Source organism: Oncorhynchus kisutch, linkage group LG17 (assembly GCF_002021735.2).
Source record: "Oncorhynchus kisutch isolate 150728-3 linkage group LG17, Okis_V2, whole genome shotgun sequence".
NCBI classification, from domain to species: domain Eukaryota; kingdom Metazoa; phylum Chordata; class Actinopteri; order Salmoniformes; family Salmonidae; genus Oncorhynchus; species Oncorhynchus kisutch.
Genome location: NC_034190.2, coordinates 81620159 through 81643180, shown reverse-complemented (window position 1 = coordinate 81643180; position 23022 = coordinate 81620159). Strand labels below are relative to the sequence as shown.

The 23022-nt window shown below is 38.2% G+C and overlaps 2 protein-coding genes across 6 annotated transcripts in view; one reads left to right on the top strand and one right to left on the bottom strand.

Moving 5' to 3' along the window:
- Positions 1-206: 206 nt before the first annotated feature.
- LOC116354369 (spidroin-2-like) lies at positions 207-1628 on the top strand. The gene has a single exon (XM_031793352.1). The coding sequence runs from the start codon at positions 207-209 to the stop codon at positions 1626-1628; it is 1422 nt and encodes a 473-aa protein (XP_031649212.1).
- Positions 1629-3799: 2171 nt separating this feature from the next.
- LOC109885828 (AMP deaminase 2-like) overlaps positions 3800-23022 on the bottom strand; it is a 113345-nt gene continuing 94122 nt past the window's right edge. For 2 of the 5 annotated variants that reach the window (XM_031794770.1, XM_031794771.1), the window contains 8 exons: positions 14741-14872; positions 14393-14556; positions 14119-14245; positions 13498-13661; positions 12011-12131; positions 9298-9471; positions 8835-8945; positions 3800-4375 (listed from right to left, as the gene is read on the bottom strand). In XM_031794770.1, coding sequence (XP_031650630.1) covers positions 4130-4375; positions 8835-8945; positions 9298-9471; positions 12011-12131; positions 13498-13661; positions 14119-14245; positions 14393-14556; positions 14741-14872 — 1239 coding nt within the window. In that variant the 3' untranslated portion in view covers positions 3800-4129. Of the gene's footprint in view, positions 4376-5558; positions 5612-8831; positions 8946-9297; positions 9472-10765; positions 10887-12010; positions 12132-13497; positions 13662-14118; positions 14246-14392; positions 14557-14740; positions 14873-23022 lie in introns of those variants that run through there. The other 3 variants (XM_031794772.1, XR_004203749.1, XM_031794773.1) reach the window with 3 other exon arrangements.

Below are 23022 nucleotides of genomic sequence, written 5' to 3'. Positions count from 1 at the left end.
GGGTCGGATAACACAAGGACCAGGAGATATGGGTCGGATAACACAAGGACCAGGAGATATGGTTCGGATAACACAACGACAGGAGATATGGGTCGGATAACACAACGACCAGGAGATATGGGTCAGAGAACACAACGACCAGGAGATATGGGTCGGATAACACAACGACAGGAGATATGGGTTGGATAACACAACGACCAGGACATATGGGTCGGATAACACAAGAACCAGGAGATATGGGTCGGATAACACAAGGACCAGGATATATGGGTCGGATAACACAAGGACCAGGAGATATGGGTCGGATAACACAGGAACCAGGAGATATGGGACGGATAACACAAGGACCAGGAGATATGGGTCGGTTAACACAAGGACCAGGAGATATGGGTCGGTTAACACAACGACCAGGAGATATGGGTCGGATAACACAGGAACCAGGAGATATGGGTCGGATAACACAAGGTCCAGGAGATATGGGTTGGATAACACAAGGACCAGGAGATATGGGTCGGATAACACAAGAACCAGGAGATATGGGTCGGATAACACAAGGACCAGGATATATGGGTCGGATAACACAAGGACCAGGATATATGGGTCGGATAACACAAGGACCAGGAGATATGGGTCGGATAACACAGGAACCAGGAGATACGGGTCGGATAACACAAGGACCAGGAGATATGGGTCGGTTAACACAAGGACCAGGAGATATGGGTCGGTTAACACAAGGACCAGGAGATATGGGTCGGTTAACACAGGAACCAGGAGATACGGGTCGGATAACACAAGGACCAGGAGATATGGGTCAGTTAACACAAGAACCAGGAGATATGGGTCAGATAACACAAGGACCAGGAGATATGGGTCGGTTAACACAACGACCAGGAGATATGGGCTGGGTAACACAACGACCAGGAGATATGGGTCGGTTAACACAACGACCAGGACATATGGGTCGGATAACACAAGAACCAGGAGATATGGGTCGGATAACACAAGGACCAGGATATATGGGTCGGATAACACAAGGACCAGGAGATATGAGTCGGATAACACAGGAACCAGGAGATATGGGTCGGATAACACAAGGTCCAGGAGATATGGGTCGGTTAACACAAGGACCAGGAGATATGGGTCGGATAACACAAGGACCAGGATATATGGGTCGGATAACACAAGGACCAGGAGATATGGGTCGGATAACACAGGAACCAGGAGATATGGGTCGGATAACACAAGGTCCAGGAGATATGGGTTGGATAACACAAGGACCAGGAGATATGGGTCGGATAACACAAGGTCCAGGAGATATGGGTCGGATAACACAAGAACCAGGAGATATGGGTCGGATAACACAAGGACCAGGATATATGGGTCGGATAACACAAGGACCAGGATATATGGGTCGGATAACACAAGGACCAGGAGATATGGGTCGGATAACACAGGGACCGGGAGATATGGGTCGGATAACACAAGGACCGGGAGATATGGGTCGGATAACACAAGGACCAGGAGATATGGGTCGGATAACACAAGGACCAGGAGATATGGGTCGGATAACACAAGGACCAGGAGATATGGGTCGGATAACACAACGACAGGAGATATGGGTCGGATAACACAACGACCAGGAGATATGGGTCAGATAACACAACGACCAGGAGATATGGGTCGGATAACACAACGACAGGAGATATGGGTCGGATAACACAACGACCAGGAGATATGGGTCGGATAACACAAGGACCAGGAGATATGGGTCGGTTAACACAAGGACCAGGAGATATGGGTCGGTTAACACAAGGACCAGGAGATATGGGTCGGATAACACAGGAACCAGGAGATACGGGTCGGATAACACAAGGACCAGGAGATATGGGTCGGTTAACACAAGGACCAGGAGATATGGGTCGGTTAACACAAGGACCGGGAGATATGGGTCGGTTAACACAGGAACCAGGAGATACGGGTCGGATAACACAAGGACCAGGAGATATGGGTCGGTTAACACAAGAACCAGGAGATATGGGTCAGATAACACAAGGACCAGGAGATATGGGTCAGATAACACAAGGACCAGGAGATATGGGTCGGTTAACACAAGAACCAGGAGATATGGGTCAGATAACACAAGGACCAGGAGATATGGGTCGGATAACACAAGGACCAGGAGATATGGGTCGGATAACACAACGACAGGAGATATGGGTCGGATAACACAACGACCAGGAGATATGTGTCGGTTAACACAAGGACCAGGAGATATGGGTCGGATAACACAAGGACCAGGAGATATGGATCAGATAACACAACGACGGGAGATATGGGTCGGATAACACAACGACCAGGAGATATGGGTCGGTTAACACAAGGACCAGGAGATATGGATCGGATAACACAACGACGGGAGATATGGGTCGGATAACACAACGACCAGGAGATATGTGTCGGTTAACACAAGGACCAGGAGATATGGGTCGGATAACACAAGGACTAGGAGATATGGATTGGATAACACAACGACGGGAGATATGGGTCGGATAACACAACGACCAGGAGATATGGGTCGGTTAACACAAGGACCAGGAGATATGGGTCGGATAACACAAGGACCAGGAGATATGGGTCGGATAACACAACGACCAGGAGATATGGGTCGGATAACACAACGACCAGGAGATATGGGTCGGTTAACACAAGGACCAGGAGATATGGGTCGGATAACACAAGGACCAGGAGATATGGGTCAGATAACACAACGACCAGGAGATATGGGTCGGATAACACAAGGACCAGGAAATATGGGTCGGATAACACAAGGACCAGGAGATATGGGTCGGATAACACAAGGACCAGGAGTGAGAATATAGTGTTTTTTCATGTTAGCCTATTCACTTGCAAATAAATACATTCAGAAATTATACAACAGTTACAGTTACACAGTTAAAATGTACAAATTATTTTGACAGACAGGAATAGATTAATTCTCTCATACTGCATTGTCATCTCTTCCAGGCCTCTCACACACAGTTATTTCTATCAAACCATATCTGCCAGTAAAGTCTGTGCAAAGATTTTCCTTTAAAAGAGTACATATATTCCCTACTCTGTCCTGGCAATGGGTTTGATGAGAAGAGATATAAAAGAGATATGAACTGAATGATAGGGTATCTTTCTGTATCCACACTCACATACCACTTAGTATGCAACAATGTTTTGGGGATGTATTCTGCTATTCTAGTGTGGCACAGCTCTAGTCTTTTCCTCCTCCACCTCCCTGTTCCTCTTCCATGCTCCTCCTCCCCCCTCCTCCTCCCTGCTCCCTCCACTTCCATGCTCCTCCTCCCCCCTGCTCCTCTTCCCTGGTCCTCCCTAATCCCTGCTCCTCTTCCCTGCTCCTCCCTCCCCCCTGCTCCTCCTCCCTTATCCACTTCCCTGCTCCTCCTCCCTGCTCCTCCTCCCTCATCTTCTTCTGCTCCTCCCACCCCCCTGCTCCTCCTCCCTTATCCACTTCCCTGCTCCTCCTCCCTGCTCCTCCTCCCTCATCTTCCCTGCTCCTCCCACCCCCCTGCTCCTCCTCCCTTATCCTCCTCCCTGCTCCTCCTCCCTCCTCTTCCCTGCCCTTCCTCCCCCCTCCTCCTCTTCCCTGCTCCTCCTCCCTCTTCTTCCATGCTCCTCCTCCCTCCTCTTCCATGCTCCTCCTCCCTCCTCTTCTCTCCTCCTCTTCCCTTCTCTTCCCTCCTCCTCCTCCCTCCTCTTCCCTCCTCCTCTTCCCTGCTCCTCCTCCCTCCTCTTCCATGCTCCTCTTCCCTCCTCCTCTTCCCTGCTCCCTCCTCCTCTTCCCTGCTCCTCCTCCTCCCCCTCCACCTTGCTCCTTGTACCTCCTCTTCCTACACAGGTCCCATATGAAGGTTGCCCTCCTTTGAAAGTCAATATATATAAAAAGTATTTAAATAAATAAAAAGAGTTCTTAACAGGGCGTGTGTTTTTTTACCCTCGCAGGTGTCGTCTCCTTCAGACATGAGCTCGTCGTCAGAGCAGATTCCTATTACTCCTCCTCCTTCCTACTCACTCCCCTTAAACAGCCCCCCTAAACAGCCTCCTCTCCTCCTCTCTCCCCTTAAACAGGACCCCTACATAGCGTCCCCTCCTCTGTGTGGATGGCCAGCTCCTCTGTGTGGATGGCCAGCTCCTCTGTGTGGATGGCCAGCTCCTCTGTGTGGATGGCCTGGGTGATGAGGTAAAGCTCTTCACACATGGTCTCATAGCGGTACTCCACACGGATGTCGGGGACGTTGGTGCGTCGGATGTCGTTGCCCTCCTGGCCCTCCTTGATGTAGTGAGGGCCGAGCCAGTAACTCTTCACCTGGGGAGAGAAAGGGGAGGGGCATGATGAAATGGAACTCTTCTGGAGACATTAACATGAGAAATGAAGAGTAAAACGTTTTTGGGGAAAAGGCCTAGGTACATAAAGAAGAAATAATTAAGTAAACTTTTTCACTCAGGCTCCTCTTGCAGCATTGGGGAACATCCCGTGCCCCCCCCTGAAAGCGCCACGTCTATACATTTTGTCTAATGTGTATTCATGCGATGATATCTGAGTGACTCATTCATTACAACAAAATCTAAGGGCTAAAAAAAATTGCTAGAAAAACATTAACTGACATGTGCTTGTTGATCTGGACATTTCTGGCAAGTTATAAATATCTCTACGGTATGAAATGACTAACTTGACAAGAGGAAAACTGCCGATGCACTACCCAATTAAAAATTACACCTTGCTATTCTACTAAACTCATCAAAAAAAGAAACGTCCCTTTTTCAGGACCCTGTCTTTCAAAGATAATTCATAAAATTCAAAAGAACTTCACAGATCTTCATTGTAAAGGGTTTAAACGCTGTTTCCTATGCTTGTTCAATGAACCATAAACAATTAATGAACATGCACCTGTGGAAGGGTTGTTAAGACACTGACAGCTTACAGACGGTAGGCAATTAAGGTCACAGTTATGAAAACTCAGGACACTAAAGAGGCCTTTCTACTGACTCTGAAAAACACCAAAAGAAAGATGCCCAGGGTCCCTGCTCATCTGCGTGAATGTGCCTTAGTCATGCTGCAAGGAGACATGAGGACTGCAGATATGGCCAGGGCAATAAATTGCAATGTCAAATCAAATCAAATCAAATCAAATGTATTTATATAGCCCTTCGTACATCAGCTGATATCTCAAAGTGCTGTACAGAAACCCAGCCTAAAACCCCAAACAGCAAGCAATGCAGGTGTAGAAGCACGGTGGCTAGGAAAAACTCCCTAGAAAGGCCAATACCTAGGAAGAAACCTAGAGAGGAACCAGGCTATGTGGGGTGGCCAGTCCTCTTCTGGCTGTGCCAGGTGGAGATTATAACAGAACATGGCCAAGATGTTCAATGTTCATAAATGACCAGCATGGTCGAATAATAATAAGGCAGAACAGTTGAAACTAGAGCAGCAGCACAGTCAGGTGGAAGTTGAAACTGGAGCAGCAGCATGGCCAGGTAGACTGGGGACAGCAAGGAGTCATCATGTCAGGTAGTCCTGGGGCATGGTCCTAGGGCTCAGGTCCTCCGGGAGAGAGAAAGAAAGAGAGAAGGAGAGAATTAGAGAACGCACACTTAGATTCACACAGGACACCGAATAGGACAGGAGAAGTACTCCAGATATAACAAACTGACCCCAGCCCCCCGACACATAAACTACTGCAGCATAAATACTGGAGGCTGAGACAGGAGGGGTCAGGAGACACTGTGGCCCCATCCGAGGACACCCCCGGACACCCCCGGACAGGGCCAAACAGGAAGGATATAACCTTCCATACTGTGAGATGCCTAAGACAGCGTTACAGGGAGACAGGACGGACAGCTGATTGTCCTCGCAGTGGCAGACCACATCTAACAACACCTGCACAGGATCGGTACATCCGAACATCACACCTGCAGGACAGGTACAGGATGGCAACAACAACTGCCCGAGTTACACCAGGAACACACAATCCCTCCATCAGTTCTCAGACTGTCCGCAATAGGCTGAGAGAGGCTGGACTGAGGGCTTGTAGGCCTGTTGTAAAGCAGGTCCTCACCAGACATCACCGGCAACAACGTCGCCTATGGGCACAAATCCACCTTCGCTGGACCAGACAGGACTGGTAAAAAGTGCTCTTCACTGACGAGTCGTGGTTTTGTCTCACCAGGGGTGATGGTCGGATTCGCATTTATCGTTGAAGGAGTGAGCGTTACACTGAGGCCTGTACTCTGGAGCGGGATCGATTTGGAGGTGGAGGGTCCGTCATGGTCAGGGGCGGTGTGTCACAGCATCATCAGACTGAGCTTGTTGTCATTGCAGGCAATCTCAATGCTGTGTGTTACAGGGAAGACATCCTCCTCCCTCATGTGGTACCCTTCCTGTAGGCTCATCATCCAGGCTCAATGCCACTAGCCATGCTGCTCGTTCTGTGCATGATTTCCTGCAAGACAGGAATGTCAGTGTGTTGCCATGGCCAGCGAGGAGCCCGGATCGCAATCTCCTTGAGCACATCTGGGACCTGTTCGGGAACTTGCAGGTGCCTCGGTGGAAGAGTGGGTTAACATCTCACAGCAATAACTGGCAAATCTGGTGCAGTCCATGAGGAGGCGCACTGCAGTACTTAACGCAGCTGGTGGCCACACCAGATACTGTTACTTTTGATTTTGGCCCCCCCTTTGCTCAGGTACACACTATTCAATTTCTGTTAGTCACATGTCTGTGGAACCTGTTCAGTTTATGTCTCCGTTGTTGAATCTTGTTATGTTCATACAAATATTTCATACAAATATTTACACGCTGAAAATAAACGCAGTTGACAGTGAGAGGACAATTCTTTTTTTGCTGAGTTTATTATAACTTTCAAGAATAAGTTGAAAGCCAGAATGAGTTCCTTAAAAATAATATATAACAGTTGAAGTTGGAAGTTTATATACACTTAAGGTGGAGTCATTAAAACGTGTTTTTCAATCACTCCACAAATTTCTGGCAAGTCGGTTAGGACATCTACTTTGTGCATAACACAAGTAATTTTTCCAACAATTGTTTACGGACAGATTATTTTACTTATAATTCACTGAATCACAATTCAGTGCCTTTAAACAGCTTGGTAAATTCCAGATAATGATGTAATTTCTTTTGAAGCTTCTGATAGGCTAATTTACATAATTTTAGTCAATTGGTGGTGTACCTGTGGATGAATTTCAAGGCCTACCTTCAAACTCAGTGCCTCATTGCTTGACATCATGGGAAAATCTAAAGAAATCAGCCAAGACCTCAGAAAACAAGTTGTAGACCTCCACAAGTCTGGTTCATTCTTGGGAGCAATATCTAAGGACCTAAAAGTACCACGTCCACCTGTACAACCAATAGTACGCAAGTATAAACACCATGGGACCACGCAGCCGTCATACCGCTCAGGAAGGAGATGCGTTCTGTCTCCTGGAGATGAACGTCCTTTGGTGCAAAAAGTGCAAATCAATCCCAGAACAACAGCAAAGGACCTTGGGAAGATGTTGGAGGAAAAAGGTTCTAAATTATCTATATCCACAGTAAAACGAGACCTACAGTATATCGACATAACCTGAAAGGCCGCTCAGCAAGGAAGAAGCCACTGCTCCAAAACCGCCATTAAAAAAGCCAGACTACGGTTTGCAACTGCACATGGGGACAAACATTGTACTTTTTGAAGAAATGTCCTCTGGTCTGATGAAACAAAAATAGAACTGTTTGCCCATAATGACCATCGTTATGTTTGGAGGATGAAGGGGGAGGCAGGCAAGCCGAAGAACACCATCCCAACCTTAAGGCACGGGGGTGGCAGCATCATGTTGTAGGGGTTCTTTGCTACAGGAGGGACTGGTGCACTTCACAAAATAGATGGCACCATGAGGAAGGAAAAGTATGTGGATATATTGAGGCAACATCTCAAGACATCAGTCAGGAAGTTAAAGCTTGGTCGCAAATGGGTCTTCCAAATGGAGTCAAATGTCAGGAGGAATACACCCAACTTATTGTGGGAAGCTTGTGGAAGGCTACCAGAAACGTTTGACCCAAGTTAAACAGTTTAAAGGCAATGCTACCAAATACTAATTGAGTGTATGTAAACTTCTGACTCATAAAATGTCATCCTTCCATGAGATATAGTCCCGACACAAATCTAGGGTTACTACCCAAGCCGGTATAGGGGATTTTCCAGTATCTTCAGTATTTCCAGTATATGTGTTATGCTTCTTAATAGGTTTTACTGTATGTGTGTATCAGGGTATTAGGCTAAGCGAAGTCATTACCCAGTCCCGGGAGGCCATTAGACCTGTGCTCGGAAGCCATTGACCGAACCTATGGGTACCAGTAGACATTCACCACATACTGTGTGTGTCCATATTCTTTTTTGTATCATTGCTATGGTTATGCCACCAATATAATCTATGAGGGAAATTTGAGGACAATTTTCCACCACACTGGCTGGTCGTACGTTCTATGCGTTCGGTTGACAGAAACGCGACCCATTTGTTAAGTCTTTTTGTTTGACCAAGTCGTTCATTCTAAATATTCTATTGCCATACAGGCTGGCAACGTTCTTATCCCTTGCTTGCTAGCTAGCCAACTACGACTAATTTACAGTTACGTCAAACAGTGCCCCTAGGATAACAACAAAGTAGCTGCATTTGAATTTGTTTAAGCTGTTTTCTAGTGACATTAATTTGGATACATCCATAACAATGTAGGTAATGTAGAGAGAAGATATTGCTCTGAACAGCAGTGGTACCTTATGGGAGAAACCGCTCATCAGAACACTGTTCCTGGCCAGCTCACACATGTCACAGGAGCTGAGCTTCCACACCTGAGCAGCGATGCTGTACTCCTCCATCAGGGGCTCCTGGAAAGGGACAGTATGGATACAAGACAATCATTTACAGACGTAGGGCTGGAATCAACCCGTTTACAGACGTAAACGTGCCTAAAAACCTGTTTTCACTTTGTCATTATGGGCTATTGTGTCTAGATTGCTGAGGATTTTGTATTTATTTAATCCATTTTAGAATAAGGCTGTAACGTAACAAAATGTACAAAAAGTCAAGTGGTCTGAATACTTTCCGAAGGCACTGTATACTGCCCTTCCCTAAACAGTAGAGTGCATTCTTTTTTGACCAAAGCCCTATGCCATTTAGGATGCAGGCATAATGTTGTGTGGAGCACTCCGTCATTTGCAGTCGAGTCACATCACCAACCTTAGTGAAGTGGAACTGTAGAGGGTCGTCAGTGGACAGTGACACCATGAGTCCTCTGGACAGATATTCAGGCAGAGGGTTACGGTGGTAGCTGAGGAACAGGCTGTTGTTGCTGAGAGGAGACATGGCGATGCCGATCTGAGCCAGGTAGTACAGGTACTGCAGCACAGGGGCCTGGAGGAGAGAAGAGAAGGGGAGGAGTTATATGTTCTGTTGTGGTCTGTAATCCCATGTGACTGAAACCATTCTTGATACAGAAGAACAACAATTTAGGCTTAGATTGTTCACAAGATCATACTAGAGCCCTCAAACTCAACTCTGGACCTTGAAGCCAGTTCCACTGCATTTTTTCATTGTTCCCTACAAATTAGGAACTCATTTAAACCTGGGACACCAGGTGTGTGCAATTAATTATCAGGTACAACAGAAAACTAGCAGGACCTCATAGGGTAAGAGTTAATTACCCCTGTACTAGAGTGTAGATGACGGAGGCCTCCGGACCTCGTAGGGTCAGAGTTGATTACCCCTGTACTAGAGTGTAGATGACGGAGGCCTCCGGACCTCGTAGGGTCAGAGTTGATTACCCCTGTACTAGAGTGTAGATGACGGAGGCCTCCGGACCTCGTAGGGTCAGAGTTGATTACCCCTGTAATAGAGTGTAGATGACGGAGGCCTCCGGACCTCGTAGGGTCAGAGTTGATTACCCCTGTACTAGAGTGTAGATGACGGAGGCCTCCGGACCTCGTAGGGTCGGAGTTGATTACCCCTGTACTAGAGTGTAGATGACGGAGGCCTCCGGACCTCGTAGGGTCAGAGTTGATTACCCCTGTACTAGAGTGCAGATGACTGAGGCCTCCGGACCTGCCTACCTTCCTGAGCATCAGTCCATGGGAGATGTTCTCTGACAAGAGTTAGGAGGTAAGGGGATAAGAGTTAGGGGCTAGGAGATAAGAGTTAGGGGCTAGGGGATAAGAGTTAGGGGCTAGAGGGTAAGAGTTAGGGGCTATGGAATAAGAGTTAGGGGCTAGGGGGTAAGAGTTAGGGGCTAGGGGATAAGAGTTAGGGGCTAGGGGATAAGAGTTAGGGGCTAGGGGATAAGAGTTAGGAGGCAAGGGGATAAGAGTTAGGGGCTAGGGGATAAGAGTTAGGGGCTAGGGGATAAGAGTTAGGGGCTAGAGGGTTAGAGTTAGGGGCTAGGGGATAAGAGTTAGGGGCAAGGGGATAAGAGTTAGGGGCTAGGGGATAAGAGTTAAGGTCTAGGGGATAAGAGTTAGGGGCTAGGGGATAAGAGTTAGGGGCTAGAGGGTAAGAGTTAGGGGCTAGGGGATAAGAGTTAGGGGCTAGGGGATAAGAGTTAGGGGCTAGGGGATAAGAGTTAGGGGCTAGGGGATAAGAGTTAGGGGCTAGGGGATAAGAGTTAGGGGCTAGGGGATAAGAGTTAGGGGCTAGGGGATAAGGTGTACAGTACCTTCCTGAGCAGCAGTCCATGGGAGATGTTCTCTGACAGCATGAAACCCGACACCAGGTGATGGATAGGCCCCGCCTCCCCACAGTGAGGACGCAGCACCAAGGTGTTGAAACCTCTCTGCCTAAAACACACACATAGATGTCATTGATTCATCAATAGATTGATTTATCGATTGCTTGTACACACAGTCACAGAGGTACGGTGTGGATGAGATTCAACCATATATATTGTAACTCAACTACACAGACAGAGAAAGAGAGAGGTTCTGTATAAGACTCTAGCAACACAGTATAAATCTCCCAAGAGCCTATGTCCGTGTCCAAATGGAAATCTAATAGGGGATAAGAGTTAGGAGGCAAGGGGATAAGAGTTAGGGGCTAGGGGATAAGAGTTAGGGGCTAGGGGATAAGAGTTAGGGGCTAGAGGGTTAGAGTTAGGGGCTAGGGGATAAGAGTTAGGGGCAAGGGGATAAGAGTTAGGGGCTAGGGGATAAGAGTTAGGGGCTAGGGGATAAGAGTTAGGGGCTAGGGGATAAGAGTTAGGGGCTAGGGGATAAGAGTTAGGGGCTAAGGGGATAAGAGTTAGGGGCTAAGGGGATAAGAGTTAGGGGCTAGGGGATAAGAGTTAGGGGCTAAGGGGATAAGAGTTAGGGGCTAGGGGATAAGAGTTAGGGGCTAGGGGATAAGAGTTAGGGGCTAGGGGATAAGAGTTAGGGGCTAGGGGATAAGAGTTAGGGGCTAGGGGATAAGAGTTAGGGGCTAGGGGATAAGAGTTAGGGGCTAAGGGGATAAGAGTTAGGGGCTAAGGGGATAAGAGTTAGGGGCTAGGGGATAAGAGTTAGGGGCTAGGGCATAAGAGCTAGGGGCTAGGGGATAAGAGTTAGGGGCTAGGGGATAAGAGTTAGGGGCTAGGGGATAAGAGTTAGGGGCTAGAGGGTAAGAGTTAGGGGCTAGGGGACAAGAGTTAGGGGCTAGGGGATAAGAGTTAGGGGCTAGGGGATAAGAGTTAGGGGCTAGGGGATAAGAGTTAAGGTCTAGGGGATAAGAGTTAGGGGCTAGGGGATAAGAGTTAGGGGCTAGAGGGTAAGAGTTAGGGGCTAGGGGATAAGAGTTAGGGGCTAGGGGATAAGAGTTAGGGGCTAGGGGATAAGAGTTAGGGGCTAGGGGATAAGAGTTAGGGGCTAGGGGATAAGAGTTAGGGGCTAGGGGATAAGAGTTAGGGGCTAGGGGATAAGGTGTACAGTACCTTCCTGAGCAGCAGTCCATGGGAGATGTTCTCTGACAGCATGAAACCCGACACCAGGTGATGGATAGGCCCCGCCTCCCCACAGTGAGGACGCAGCACCAAGGTGTTGAAACCTCTCTGCCTAAAACACACACATAGATGTCATTGATTCATCAATAGATTGATTTATCGATTGCTTGTACACACAGTCACAGAGGTACGGTGTGGATGAGATTCAACCATATATATTGTAACTCAACTACACAGACAGAGAAAGAGAGAGGTTCTGTATAAGACTCTAGCAACACAGTATAAATCTCCCAAGAGCCTATGTCCGTGTCCAAATGGAAATCTAATTACATTATTATAATTTTTTTCCCCCCACCAAAATCAATCTATTTAAGTTACAGATATCTGCTTTTTACATGGGCTGTGTCTCAATCCACCGTATCCGCCAGTGGCACTTCCTCATCTGCAGTGGAAGGTGGCCGAGCTACAGCGATGTTTGTCAAAAATCAGTCTTCTCACAAAAAAATGTCTGCAGGGTTCGAACGGTTTGGGCTACAAACCAATATGACAATCGAAAGTATAATGGTCATTTCACGCTAAAAGGTATAAGGGTTATTCCACGACGAAGGTATACGGGTCATTCAACAGCAAAATAATAGTAATCATTTATAAAATGTGTTATATCTCTCAGATATAGGACAGACACTTCAAAACATACTTTCGTTAGATTTATTTCCTGACTATCTGTTATTCCATGTATAACTGTGTTTCTATGGGCTAATAGCAGTAAGACCATATTCAATGTTTGATAAATTTGTTATTTTTAAATATTTTTTATACCTATACATACGGGTCCTAAAATTCAAAATCAAATAGCTAAATGATCATCTTAAAACAAATCCATATGTTAGTTTAGCAGAACCCCTTAGTAGAAGTGACAAATCCGAACTGCCCACTTCGAACAAATCCTAGTGAATGCGGTGTCTTTTCCTATAATATGGCATACTAACGCTTTACAGCCTATGTTTCGTTCGGGGCTGGGTTTTATTTGAAGGTTACCACCCACCAGCATGGCATTGTTTATTATTCAGAAACAGCTGTTCCATGAACTGTGGCGCAGCGGTCTATGGCACTGCATCTCAGTGCTTTAGGTGTTAATACGGACACCCAGGTTTGAATCCAGGCTTTATCACAACCGGCTGTGATTGGGAGTCCCATCGGACGGCGCACAGTTGGCCCAGCGTCGTCCAGGTTTGGCCGGTGTAGGCAGTCATTGTAAATAAGAATATGTTCTTAACTGACTTGCCTAGTTAAATATGGGTTACATTTACACTAGATTAGGGTTGGACTGAAAAACCTACAGGAGAGGTAGCTCTCTATGAGAGCCCTGATCTAGCTACTGTTCCCACACATAGCCAAAAGCGTTTACAGTGATAAGATAACATGTCAATGTCAAGACAGAATCAGCGTAAACGGTATTGCGTCACGTGGACTCGTACCTGCGCAGGTGGTTGAGCACGGTCATGTTAGCGTACATATAGTACAGGTAGTAGGCATAAGGAGGGTTGTCTTCCACAGTCCAGTTGACTGGCGGAGGACTCTCCATGTTGAAGCAGTGTTGCTCTGGTTTAGACTCGTCGTCCACACTGTCGAGGCCCACCACCTGAACACATACAGACATGCACACACCACTGTCATGGTCATCATCGTGGTTCTGTGTGGCTCAGAGGGTAACGCATGGAGCTTGTATCATTAGGATTGTGGGTTTGATTTCCGGGTCACCTATACGAAAAAGTATCCATGCACGTTATTTTGGATAAAAACATCTGCTCTGGCTATTTTTTTCTATTTTTCATTAAACCTTTATTTAACTAGGCAAGTCCGTTAAGAAGACATTCTTATTTTACAATGACGGCAGCCAAACCCTCCCCTACCCCAGCTGACGCTGGGCCAATTTTGCGTCTCCCTATGGGTTGCAATAAGGCCTGGGATTTGAACCAGGGTCTGTGGTGATGCCTCTAGCACTGAGGATGCACTGCGCCATTCGGGAGCCCTATATTCTTCTATATCGTCATCAAATACAGGGTCCTCTGTACCACTGAACCTTGTTGTTTACTCACGTGTTGTAGGAAGAGGTGCAGCTCACGGTGCCTGGCGGGGTCGATGGTGACCTCGAACAGAGGCATGAAGATGTTATCCAGCAGCTCCTGGAAGTTACACAGCTGCTTCTTGGTGTGGTACACATCACTGTGGAGAGAGAGACAAAAGTCTCACAAAGAGAGAGGCAGGAAGTGAAGTAGGGGAAAACCAAACAAGACTGTGTTCTCCTTGAATAGAGGTTAGTTGTACTCACAAGACAGAGTTCTCCTTGAATAGAAGAATAGTTGTACTCACAAGAGTCGTGGGACCTGCACCAGCCAGCGTACGTTGTTAGAGTAGACTTGGTGTTTGACGGCCCACTGGGCCAGCTTGTCCCATTCGTCTCTGCAGCGGCCGCAGATGGACAGACGCAGCTCCACGTTCTGGTATTTACTCTCCTCCAGGTCAGCCATCACCTCCTGAGGAGCAGAGACACACACCGGTCAGCAGGGGGCGCCGAGTTCTGCACAACTTTACTAGAATACAGTACAACACGCAGCTATATAGACAACTGCTGGAACTAGGACTAAGAATTCAAACACTTGCCCTGATTGGACAAGTAGAGACTTTACTATATTGATGATGCGCTCATTCAGCAGGCACCTTGATGATGTGTCCAAAGTATTTCCCCTGTACGTGGTTGTCTGTCTTGATGAAGATCTCTCTCAGGATGGACTCCCCAATGGGGTTGTATTTGGCGTTGAATTTGTCAAAGCGATGGAAAGTGTTGCGGTCCTGCGATGAGAAAAGGAGACAGTAAGACTCGATCAACATTAAGATTTCAAGTCAGCTGGGTCGTCTATCTTCAAAGAGCAGTGGTGATCGGCAAGTTCAACGAAAAAGCTCTCAGAAATAGAACGACCGTTCATTCATATTTCTAAGCAAAACTCTCAGACAGAGCTAGGAATAAGAGGACTGACCATCCGTCATATCAACATTATAGGTTTAACCATGTTTTGAGGCTATGTAGTGTTTGTTTGCATTTACGTTGTTCACAAACATTGGAATAAAACATTCTTTGAGTTCTGATGGTGTACAACAGTTGAACTAAGCTCATGAGGTATTTATAAATACTATTCTTCAGTAATCATCGGGTATATATCATTCATTTATAAGTCAAAATATAGATGTAGCAACTACTGATATCCCTTTTAATATAGTAACTGAAACGCAAATCTTGTACAAATAGCAAGGATGAAGGAGAGGGACCGTAGCTACTAATGACTATTAACATTCACCCTCTGTCTTCTCCTTGTTCACTCCCTCTAGTCATACTTTAAGTATGTCTGGGCACCTCCAAGACGCATGATACCTACTAGTAGTATAGTACCTACTAGTATAGTTTCTATTATATATGTATGATATCTACTACTAGTTTATATTATATATGTATGATACCTACTACTAGTTTATATTATATATGTATGATACCTACTACTAGTTTATATTATATATGTATGATACCTACTACTAGTTTATATTATATATGTATGATATCTACTACTAGTTTATATTATATATGTATGATATCTACTACTAGTTTATATTATATATGTATGATACCTACTACTAGTCTAGTTTATATTATATATGTATGATATCTACTACTAGTTTATATTATATATGTATGATACCTACTACTAGTTTATATTATATATGTATGATACCTACTACTAGTTTATATTATATATGTATGATGCCTACTACTAGTTTATATTATATATGTATGATATCTACTACTAGTTTATATTATATATGTATGATACCTACTACTAGTTTATATTATATATGTATGATATCTACTACTAGTTTATATTATATATGTATGATACCTACTACTAGTCTAGTTTATATTATATATGTATGATATCTACTACTAGTTTATATTATATATGTATGATACCTACTACTAGTCTAGTTTATATTATATATGTATGATACCTACTACTAGTTTATATTATATATGTATGATATCTACTACTAGTTTATATTATATATGTATGATACCTACTACTAGTCTAGTTTATATTATATATGTATGATATCTACTACTAGTTTATATTATATATGTATGATATCTACTACTAGTTTATATTATATATGTATGATATCTACTACTAGTTTATATTATATATGTATGATATCTACTACTAGTTTATATTATATATGTATGATATCTACTACTAGTTTATATTATATATGTATGATATCTACTACTAGTTTATATTATATATGTATGATATCTACTACTAGTTTATATTATATATGTATGATATCTACTACTAGTTTATATTATATATGTATGATATCTACTACTAGTTTATATTATATATGTATGATACCTACTACTAGTTTATATTATATATGTATGATATCTACTACTAGTTTATATTATATATGTATGATACCTACTACTAGTTTATATTATATATGTATGATATCTACTACTAGTTTATATTATATATGTATGATACCTACTACTAGTTTATATTATATATGTATGATATCTACTACTAGTTTATATTATATATGTATGATATCTACTACTAGTTTATATTATATATGTATGATATCTACTACTAGTTTATATTATATATGTCTGATATCTACTACTAGTCTAGTTTATATTATATATGTATGATATCTACTACTAGTTTATACTATATATGTATGATATCTACTACTAGTTTATATTATATATGTATGATACCTACTACTAGTCTAGTTTATATTATATATGTATGATACCTACTACTAGTCTAGTTTATATTATATATGTATGATATCTACTACTAGTTTATATTATATATGTATGATACCTACTACTAGTTTATATTATATATGTATGATACCTACTACTAGTTTATATTATATATGTATGATACCTACTACTAGTTTATATTATATATGTATGATATCTACTACTAGTTTATATTATATATGTATGATACCTACTACTAGTTTATATTATATATGTATGATATCTACTACTAGTTTATATTATATATGTATGATACCTACTACTAGTCTAGTTTATATTATATATGTATGATATCTACTACTAGTTTATATTATATATGTATGATACCTACTACTAGTCTAGTTTATATTATATATGTATGATACCTACTACTAGTTTATATTATATATGTATGATATCTACTACTAGTTTATATTATATATGTATGATACCTACTACTAGTCTAGTTTATATTATATATGTATGATATCTACTACTAGTTTATATTATATATGTATGATATCTACTACTAGTTTATATTATATATGTATGATATCTACTACTAGTTTATATTATATATGTATGATATCTACTACTAGTTTATATTATATATGTATGATATCTACTACTAGTCTAGTTTATATTATATATGTATGATACCTACTACTAGTTTATATTATATATGTATGATACCTACTACTAGTTTATATTATATATGTATGATATCTACTACTAGTTTATATTATATATGTATGATACCTACTACTAGTTTATATTATATATGTATGATATCTACTACTAGTTTATATTATATATGTATGATACCTACTACTAGTTTATATTATATATGTATGATATCTACTACTAGTTTATATTATATATGTATGATATCTACTACTAGTTTATATTATATATGTATGATATCTACTACTAGTTTATATTATATATGTCTGATATCTACTACTAGTCTAGTTTATATTATATATGTATGATATCTACTACTAGTTTATACTATATATGTATGATATCTACTACTAGTTTATATTATATATGTATGATATCTACTACTAGTCTAGTTTATATTATATATGTATGATATCTACTACTAGTCTAGTTTATATTATATATGTATGATACCTACTACTAGTTTATATTATATATGTATGATATCTACTACTAGTTTATATTATATATGTATGATACCTACTACTAGTCTAGTTTATATTATATATGTATGATACCTACTACTAGTTTATATTATATATGTATGATATCTACTACTAGTTTATATTATATATGTATGATACCTACTACTAGTCTAGTTTATATTATATATGTATGATATCTACTACTAGTTTATATTATATATGTATGATATCTACTACTAGTTTATATTATATATGTATGATATCTACTACTAGTTTATATTATATATGTATGATATCTACTACTAGTTTATATTATATATGTATGATATCTACTACTAGTCTAGTTTATATTATATATGTATGATACCTACTACTAGTTTATATTATATATGTATGATACCTACTACTAGTTTATATTATATATGTATGATATCTACTACTAGTTTATATTATATATGTATGATACCTACTACTAGTTTATATTATATATGTATGATATCTACTACTAGTTTATATTATATATGTATGATACCTACTACTAGTTTATATTATATATGTATGATATCTACTACTAGTTTATATTATATATGTATGATATCTACTACTAGTTTATATTATATATGTATGATATCTACTACTAGTTTATATTATATATGTCTGATATCTACTACTAGTCTAGTTTATATTATATATGTATGATATCTACTACTAGTTTATACTATATATGTATGATATCTACTACTAGTTTATATTATATATGTATGATATCTACTACTAGTCTAGTTTATATTATATGTATGATATCTACTACTAGTCTAGTTTATATTATATATGTATGATACCTACTACTAGTTTATATTATATATGTATGATATCTACTACTAGTTTATATTATATATGTATGATACCTACTACTAGTTTATATTATATATGTATGATATCTACTACTAGTTTATACTATATATGTATGATACCTACTACTAGTTTATATTATATATGTATGATATCTACTACTAGTTTATATTATATATGTATGATATCTACTACTAGTTTATATTATATATGTATGATATCTACTACTAGTTTATATTATATATGTATGATATCTACTACTAGTTTATACTATATATGTATGATACCTACTACTAGTTTATATTATATATGTATGATATCTACTACTAGTCTAGTTTATATTATATATGTATGATATCTACTACTAGTTTATATTATATATGTATGATATCTACTACTAGTTATATTATATATGTATGATAGTCTACTACTAGTTTATATTATATATGTATGATATCTACTACTAGTTATATTATATATGTATGATATCTACTACTAGTTTATATTATATATGTATGATATCTACTACTAGTTATATTATATATGTATGATACCTACTACTAGTCCTAGTTTATATTATATATGTATGATATCTACTACTAGTTTATATTATATATGTATGATATCTACTACTAGTTTATATTATATATGTATGATACCTACTACTAGTCTAGTTTATATATGTTATGATACCTACTACTAGTTTATATTATATATGTAATGATACCTACTACTAGTTTATATTATATATGTATGATATCTACTACTAGTCTAGTTTATATATGTATGATATCTACTACTAGTTTATATTATATATGTATGATACCTACTACTAGTTTATATTATATATTATGATATCTACTACTAGTCTAGTTTTTATATTATATATGTATGATACCCTACTACTAGTTTATATTATATATGTATGATACCTACTACTAGTTAGTTTATATATGTATGATATCTACTACTAGTCTAGTTATATTATATATGTATGATATCTACACTATAGTCTAGTTTATATTATATATGTATGATACCTACTACTAGTTTATATTATATATGTATGATACCTACTACTAGTTTATATTATATATGTATGATACCTACTACTAGTTTTATATTATATATGTATGATACCCTACTACTAGTTTATATTATATATGTATGATATCTACTACTATTTTATATCCTTATACTATGTATGATACCTACTACTAGTTTATATCATATATGTATGATATCTACTACTAGTTTTATTTATATATATGTATGATACCTACTACTAGTCTAGTCTCTATATTAATATATGTATGATATCTACTACCTAGTTTATATTATATCTGTATGATAATCTACTACTAGTTTATATTATATATGTATGATATCTACTACTAGTTTATATTATTATATGTATGAATACCTACTACTAGTCTAGTTTATATTATATATGTATGATACTACTACTAGTTTATATTATATATGTATGATATCTACTACTAGTTCATATTATATATGTATGATACCTACTACTAGTCTAGTTTATATTATATATGTATGATATCTACTACTAGTTTCTATTATATATGTATGATATCTACTACTAGTTTATATATATATGTATGATATCTACTACTAGTTTAATATTATATATGTATGATATCTACTACTAGTTTATATATATATTGTTGATATCTACTACTAGTCTAGTTTATATTATATATGTATGATACCTACTACTAGTTTATATTATATATGTATGATACCTACTACTAGTTTATATTATATATGTATGAAATCTACTACTAGTTTATATATACTATGTATGATACCCTACTACTAGTTTATTATATATATGTATGATATCTACTACTAGTTTATATTATATATGTATGATACCTACTACTAGTTTATATTATATATGTATGATATCTACTACTAGTTTATATTATATATGTATGATATCTACTACTAGTTTATATTATATATGTATGATATCTACTACTAGTTTATATTATATATGTCTGATATCTACTACTAGTCTAGTTTATATTATATATGTATGAATATCTACTACTAGTTTATACTATATATGTATGATATCTACTACTAGTTTATATATATATGTATGATATCTACTACTAGTCTAGTTTATATTATATATGTATGATATCTACTACTAGTCTAGTTTATATTATATATGTATGATACCTACTACTAGTTTATATTATATATGTATGATATCTACTACTAGTTTATATTATATATGTATGATACCTACTACTAGTTTATATTATATATGTATGATATCTACTACTAGTTTATACTATATATGTATGATACCTACTACTAGTTTATATTATATATGTATGATATCTACTACTAGTTTATATTATATATGTATGATATCTACTACTAGTTTATATTATATATGTATGATATCTACTACTAGTTTATATTATATATGTATGATATCTACTACTAGTTTATACTATATATGTATGATACCTACTACTAGTTTATATTATATATGTATGATATCTACTACTAGTCTAGTTTATATTATATATGTAATGATATCTACTACTAGTTTATATTATATATGTATGATATCTACTACTAGTTTATATTATATATGTATGATATCTACTACTAGTTTATATTATATATGTATGATATCTACTACTAGTTTATATTATATATGTATGATATCTACTACTAGTTTATATTATATATGTATGATACCTACTACTAGTCTAGTTTATATTATATATGTATGATATCTACTACTAGTTTATATTATATATGTATGATATCTACTACTAGTTTATATTATATATGTATGATACCTACTACTAGTCTAGTTTATATATGTATGATACCTACTACTAGTTTATATTATATATGTATGATACCTACTACTAGTTTATATTATATATGTATGATATCTACTACTAGTCTAGTTTATATATGTATGATATCTACTACTAGTTTATATTATATATGTATGATACCTACTACTAGTTTATATTATATATGTATGATATCTACTACTAGTCTAGTTTATATTATATATGTATGATACCTACTACTAGTTTATATTATATATGTATGATACCTACTACTAGTTTATATTATATATGTATGATACCTACTACTAGTCTAGTTTATATATGTATGATATCTACTACTAGTCTAGTTTATATTATATATGTATGATATCTACTACTAGTCTAGTTTATATTATATATGTATGATACCTACTACTAGTTTATATTATATATGTATGATACCTACTACTAGTTTATATTATATATGTATGATACCTACTACTAGTCTAGTTTATATATGTATGATATCTACTACTAGTCTAGTTTATATTATATATGTATGATATCTACTACTAGTCTAGTTTATATATGTATGATATCTACTACTAGTCTAGTTTATATTATATATGTATGATACCTACTACTAGTCTAGTTTATATTATATATGTATGATATCTACTACTAGTTTATATTATATATGTATGATATCTACTACTAGTTTATACTATATATGTATGATACCTACTACTAGTTTATATTATATATGTAATGATATCTACTACTAGTCTAGTTTATATATGTATGATTCTACTACTAGTTTATATTATATATGTATGATATCTACTACTAGTTTATATTATATATGTATGATACCTACTACTAGTCTAGTTTATATTATATATGTATGATACCTACTACAGTCTAGTTTATATATGTATGATACCTACTACTAGTTTATATATATATGTATGATACCTACTACTAGTCTAGTTTATATTATATATGTATGATACCTACTACTAGTCTAGTTATAGTATATATGTATGATACCTACTACTAGTCTAGTTTATATTATATATGTATGATACCTACTACTAGTCTAGTTTATATTATATATGTATGATACCTACTACTAGTCTAGTTTATATTATATATGTATGATACCTACTACTAGTCTAGTTTATATATGTATGATACCTACTACTAGTTTATATTATATATGTATGATATCTACTACTAGTTTATATTATATATGTAATGATATCTACTACTAGTTTATATTATATATGTATGATATCTACTACTAGTTTATAT

Coding starts and splice junctions, on each gene's coding strand:
- LOC116354369 (XM_031793352.1), top strand. CDS start 207: ATGGGTCGGATAACACAAGAACCAGGAGATATGGGTCGGATAACACAA.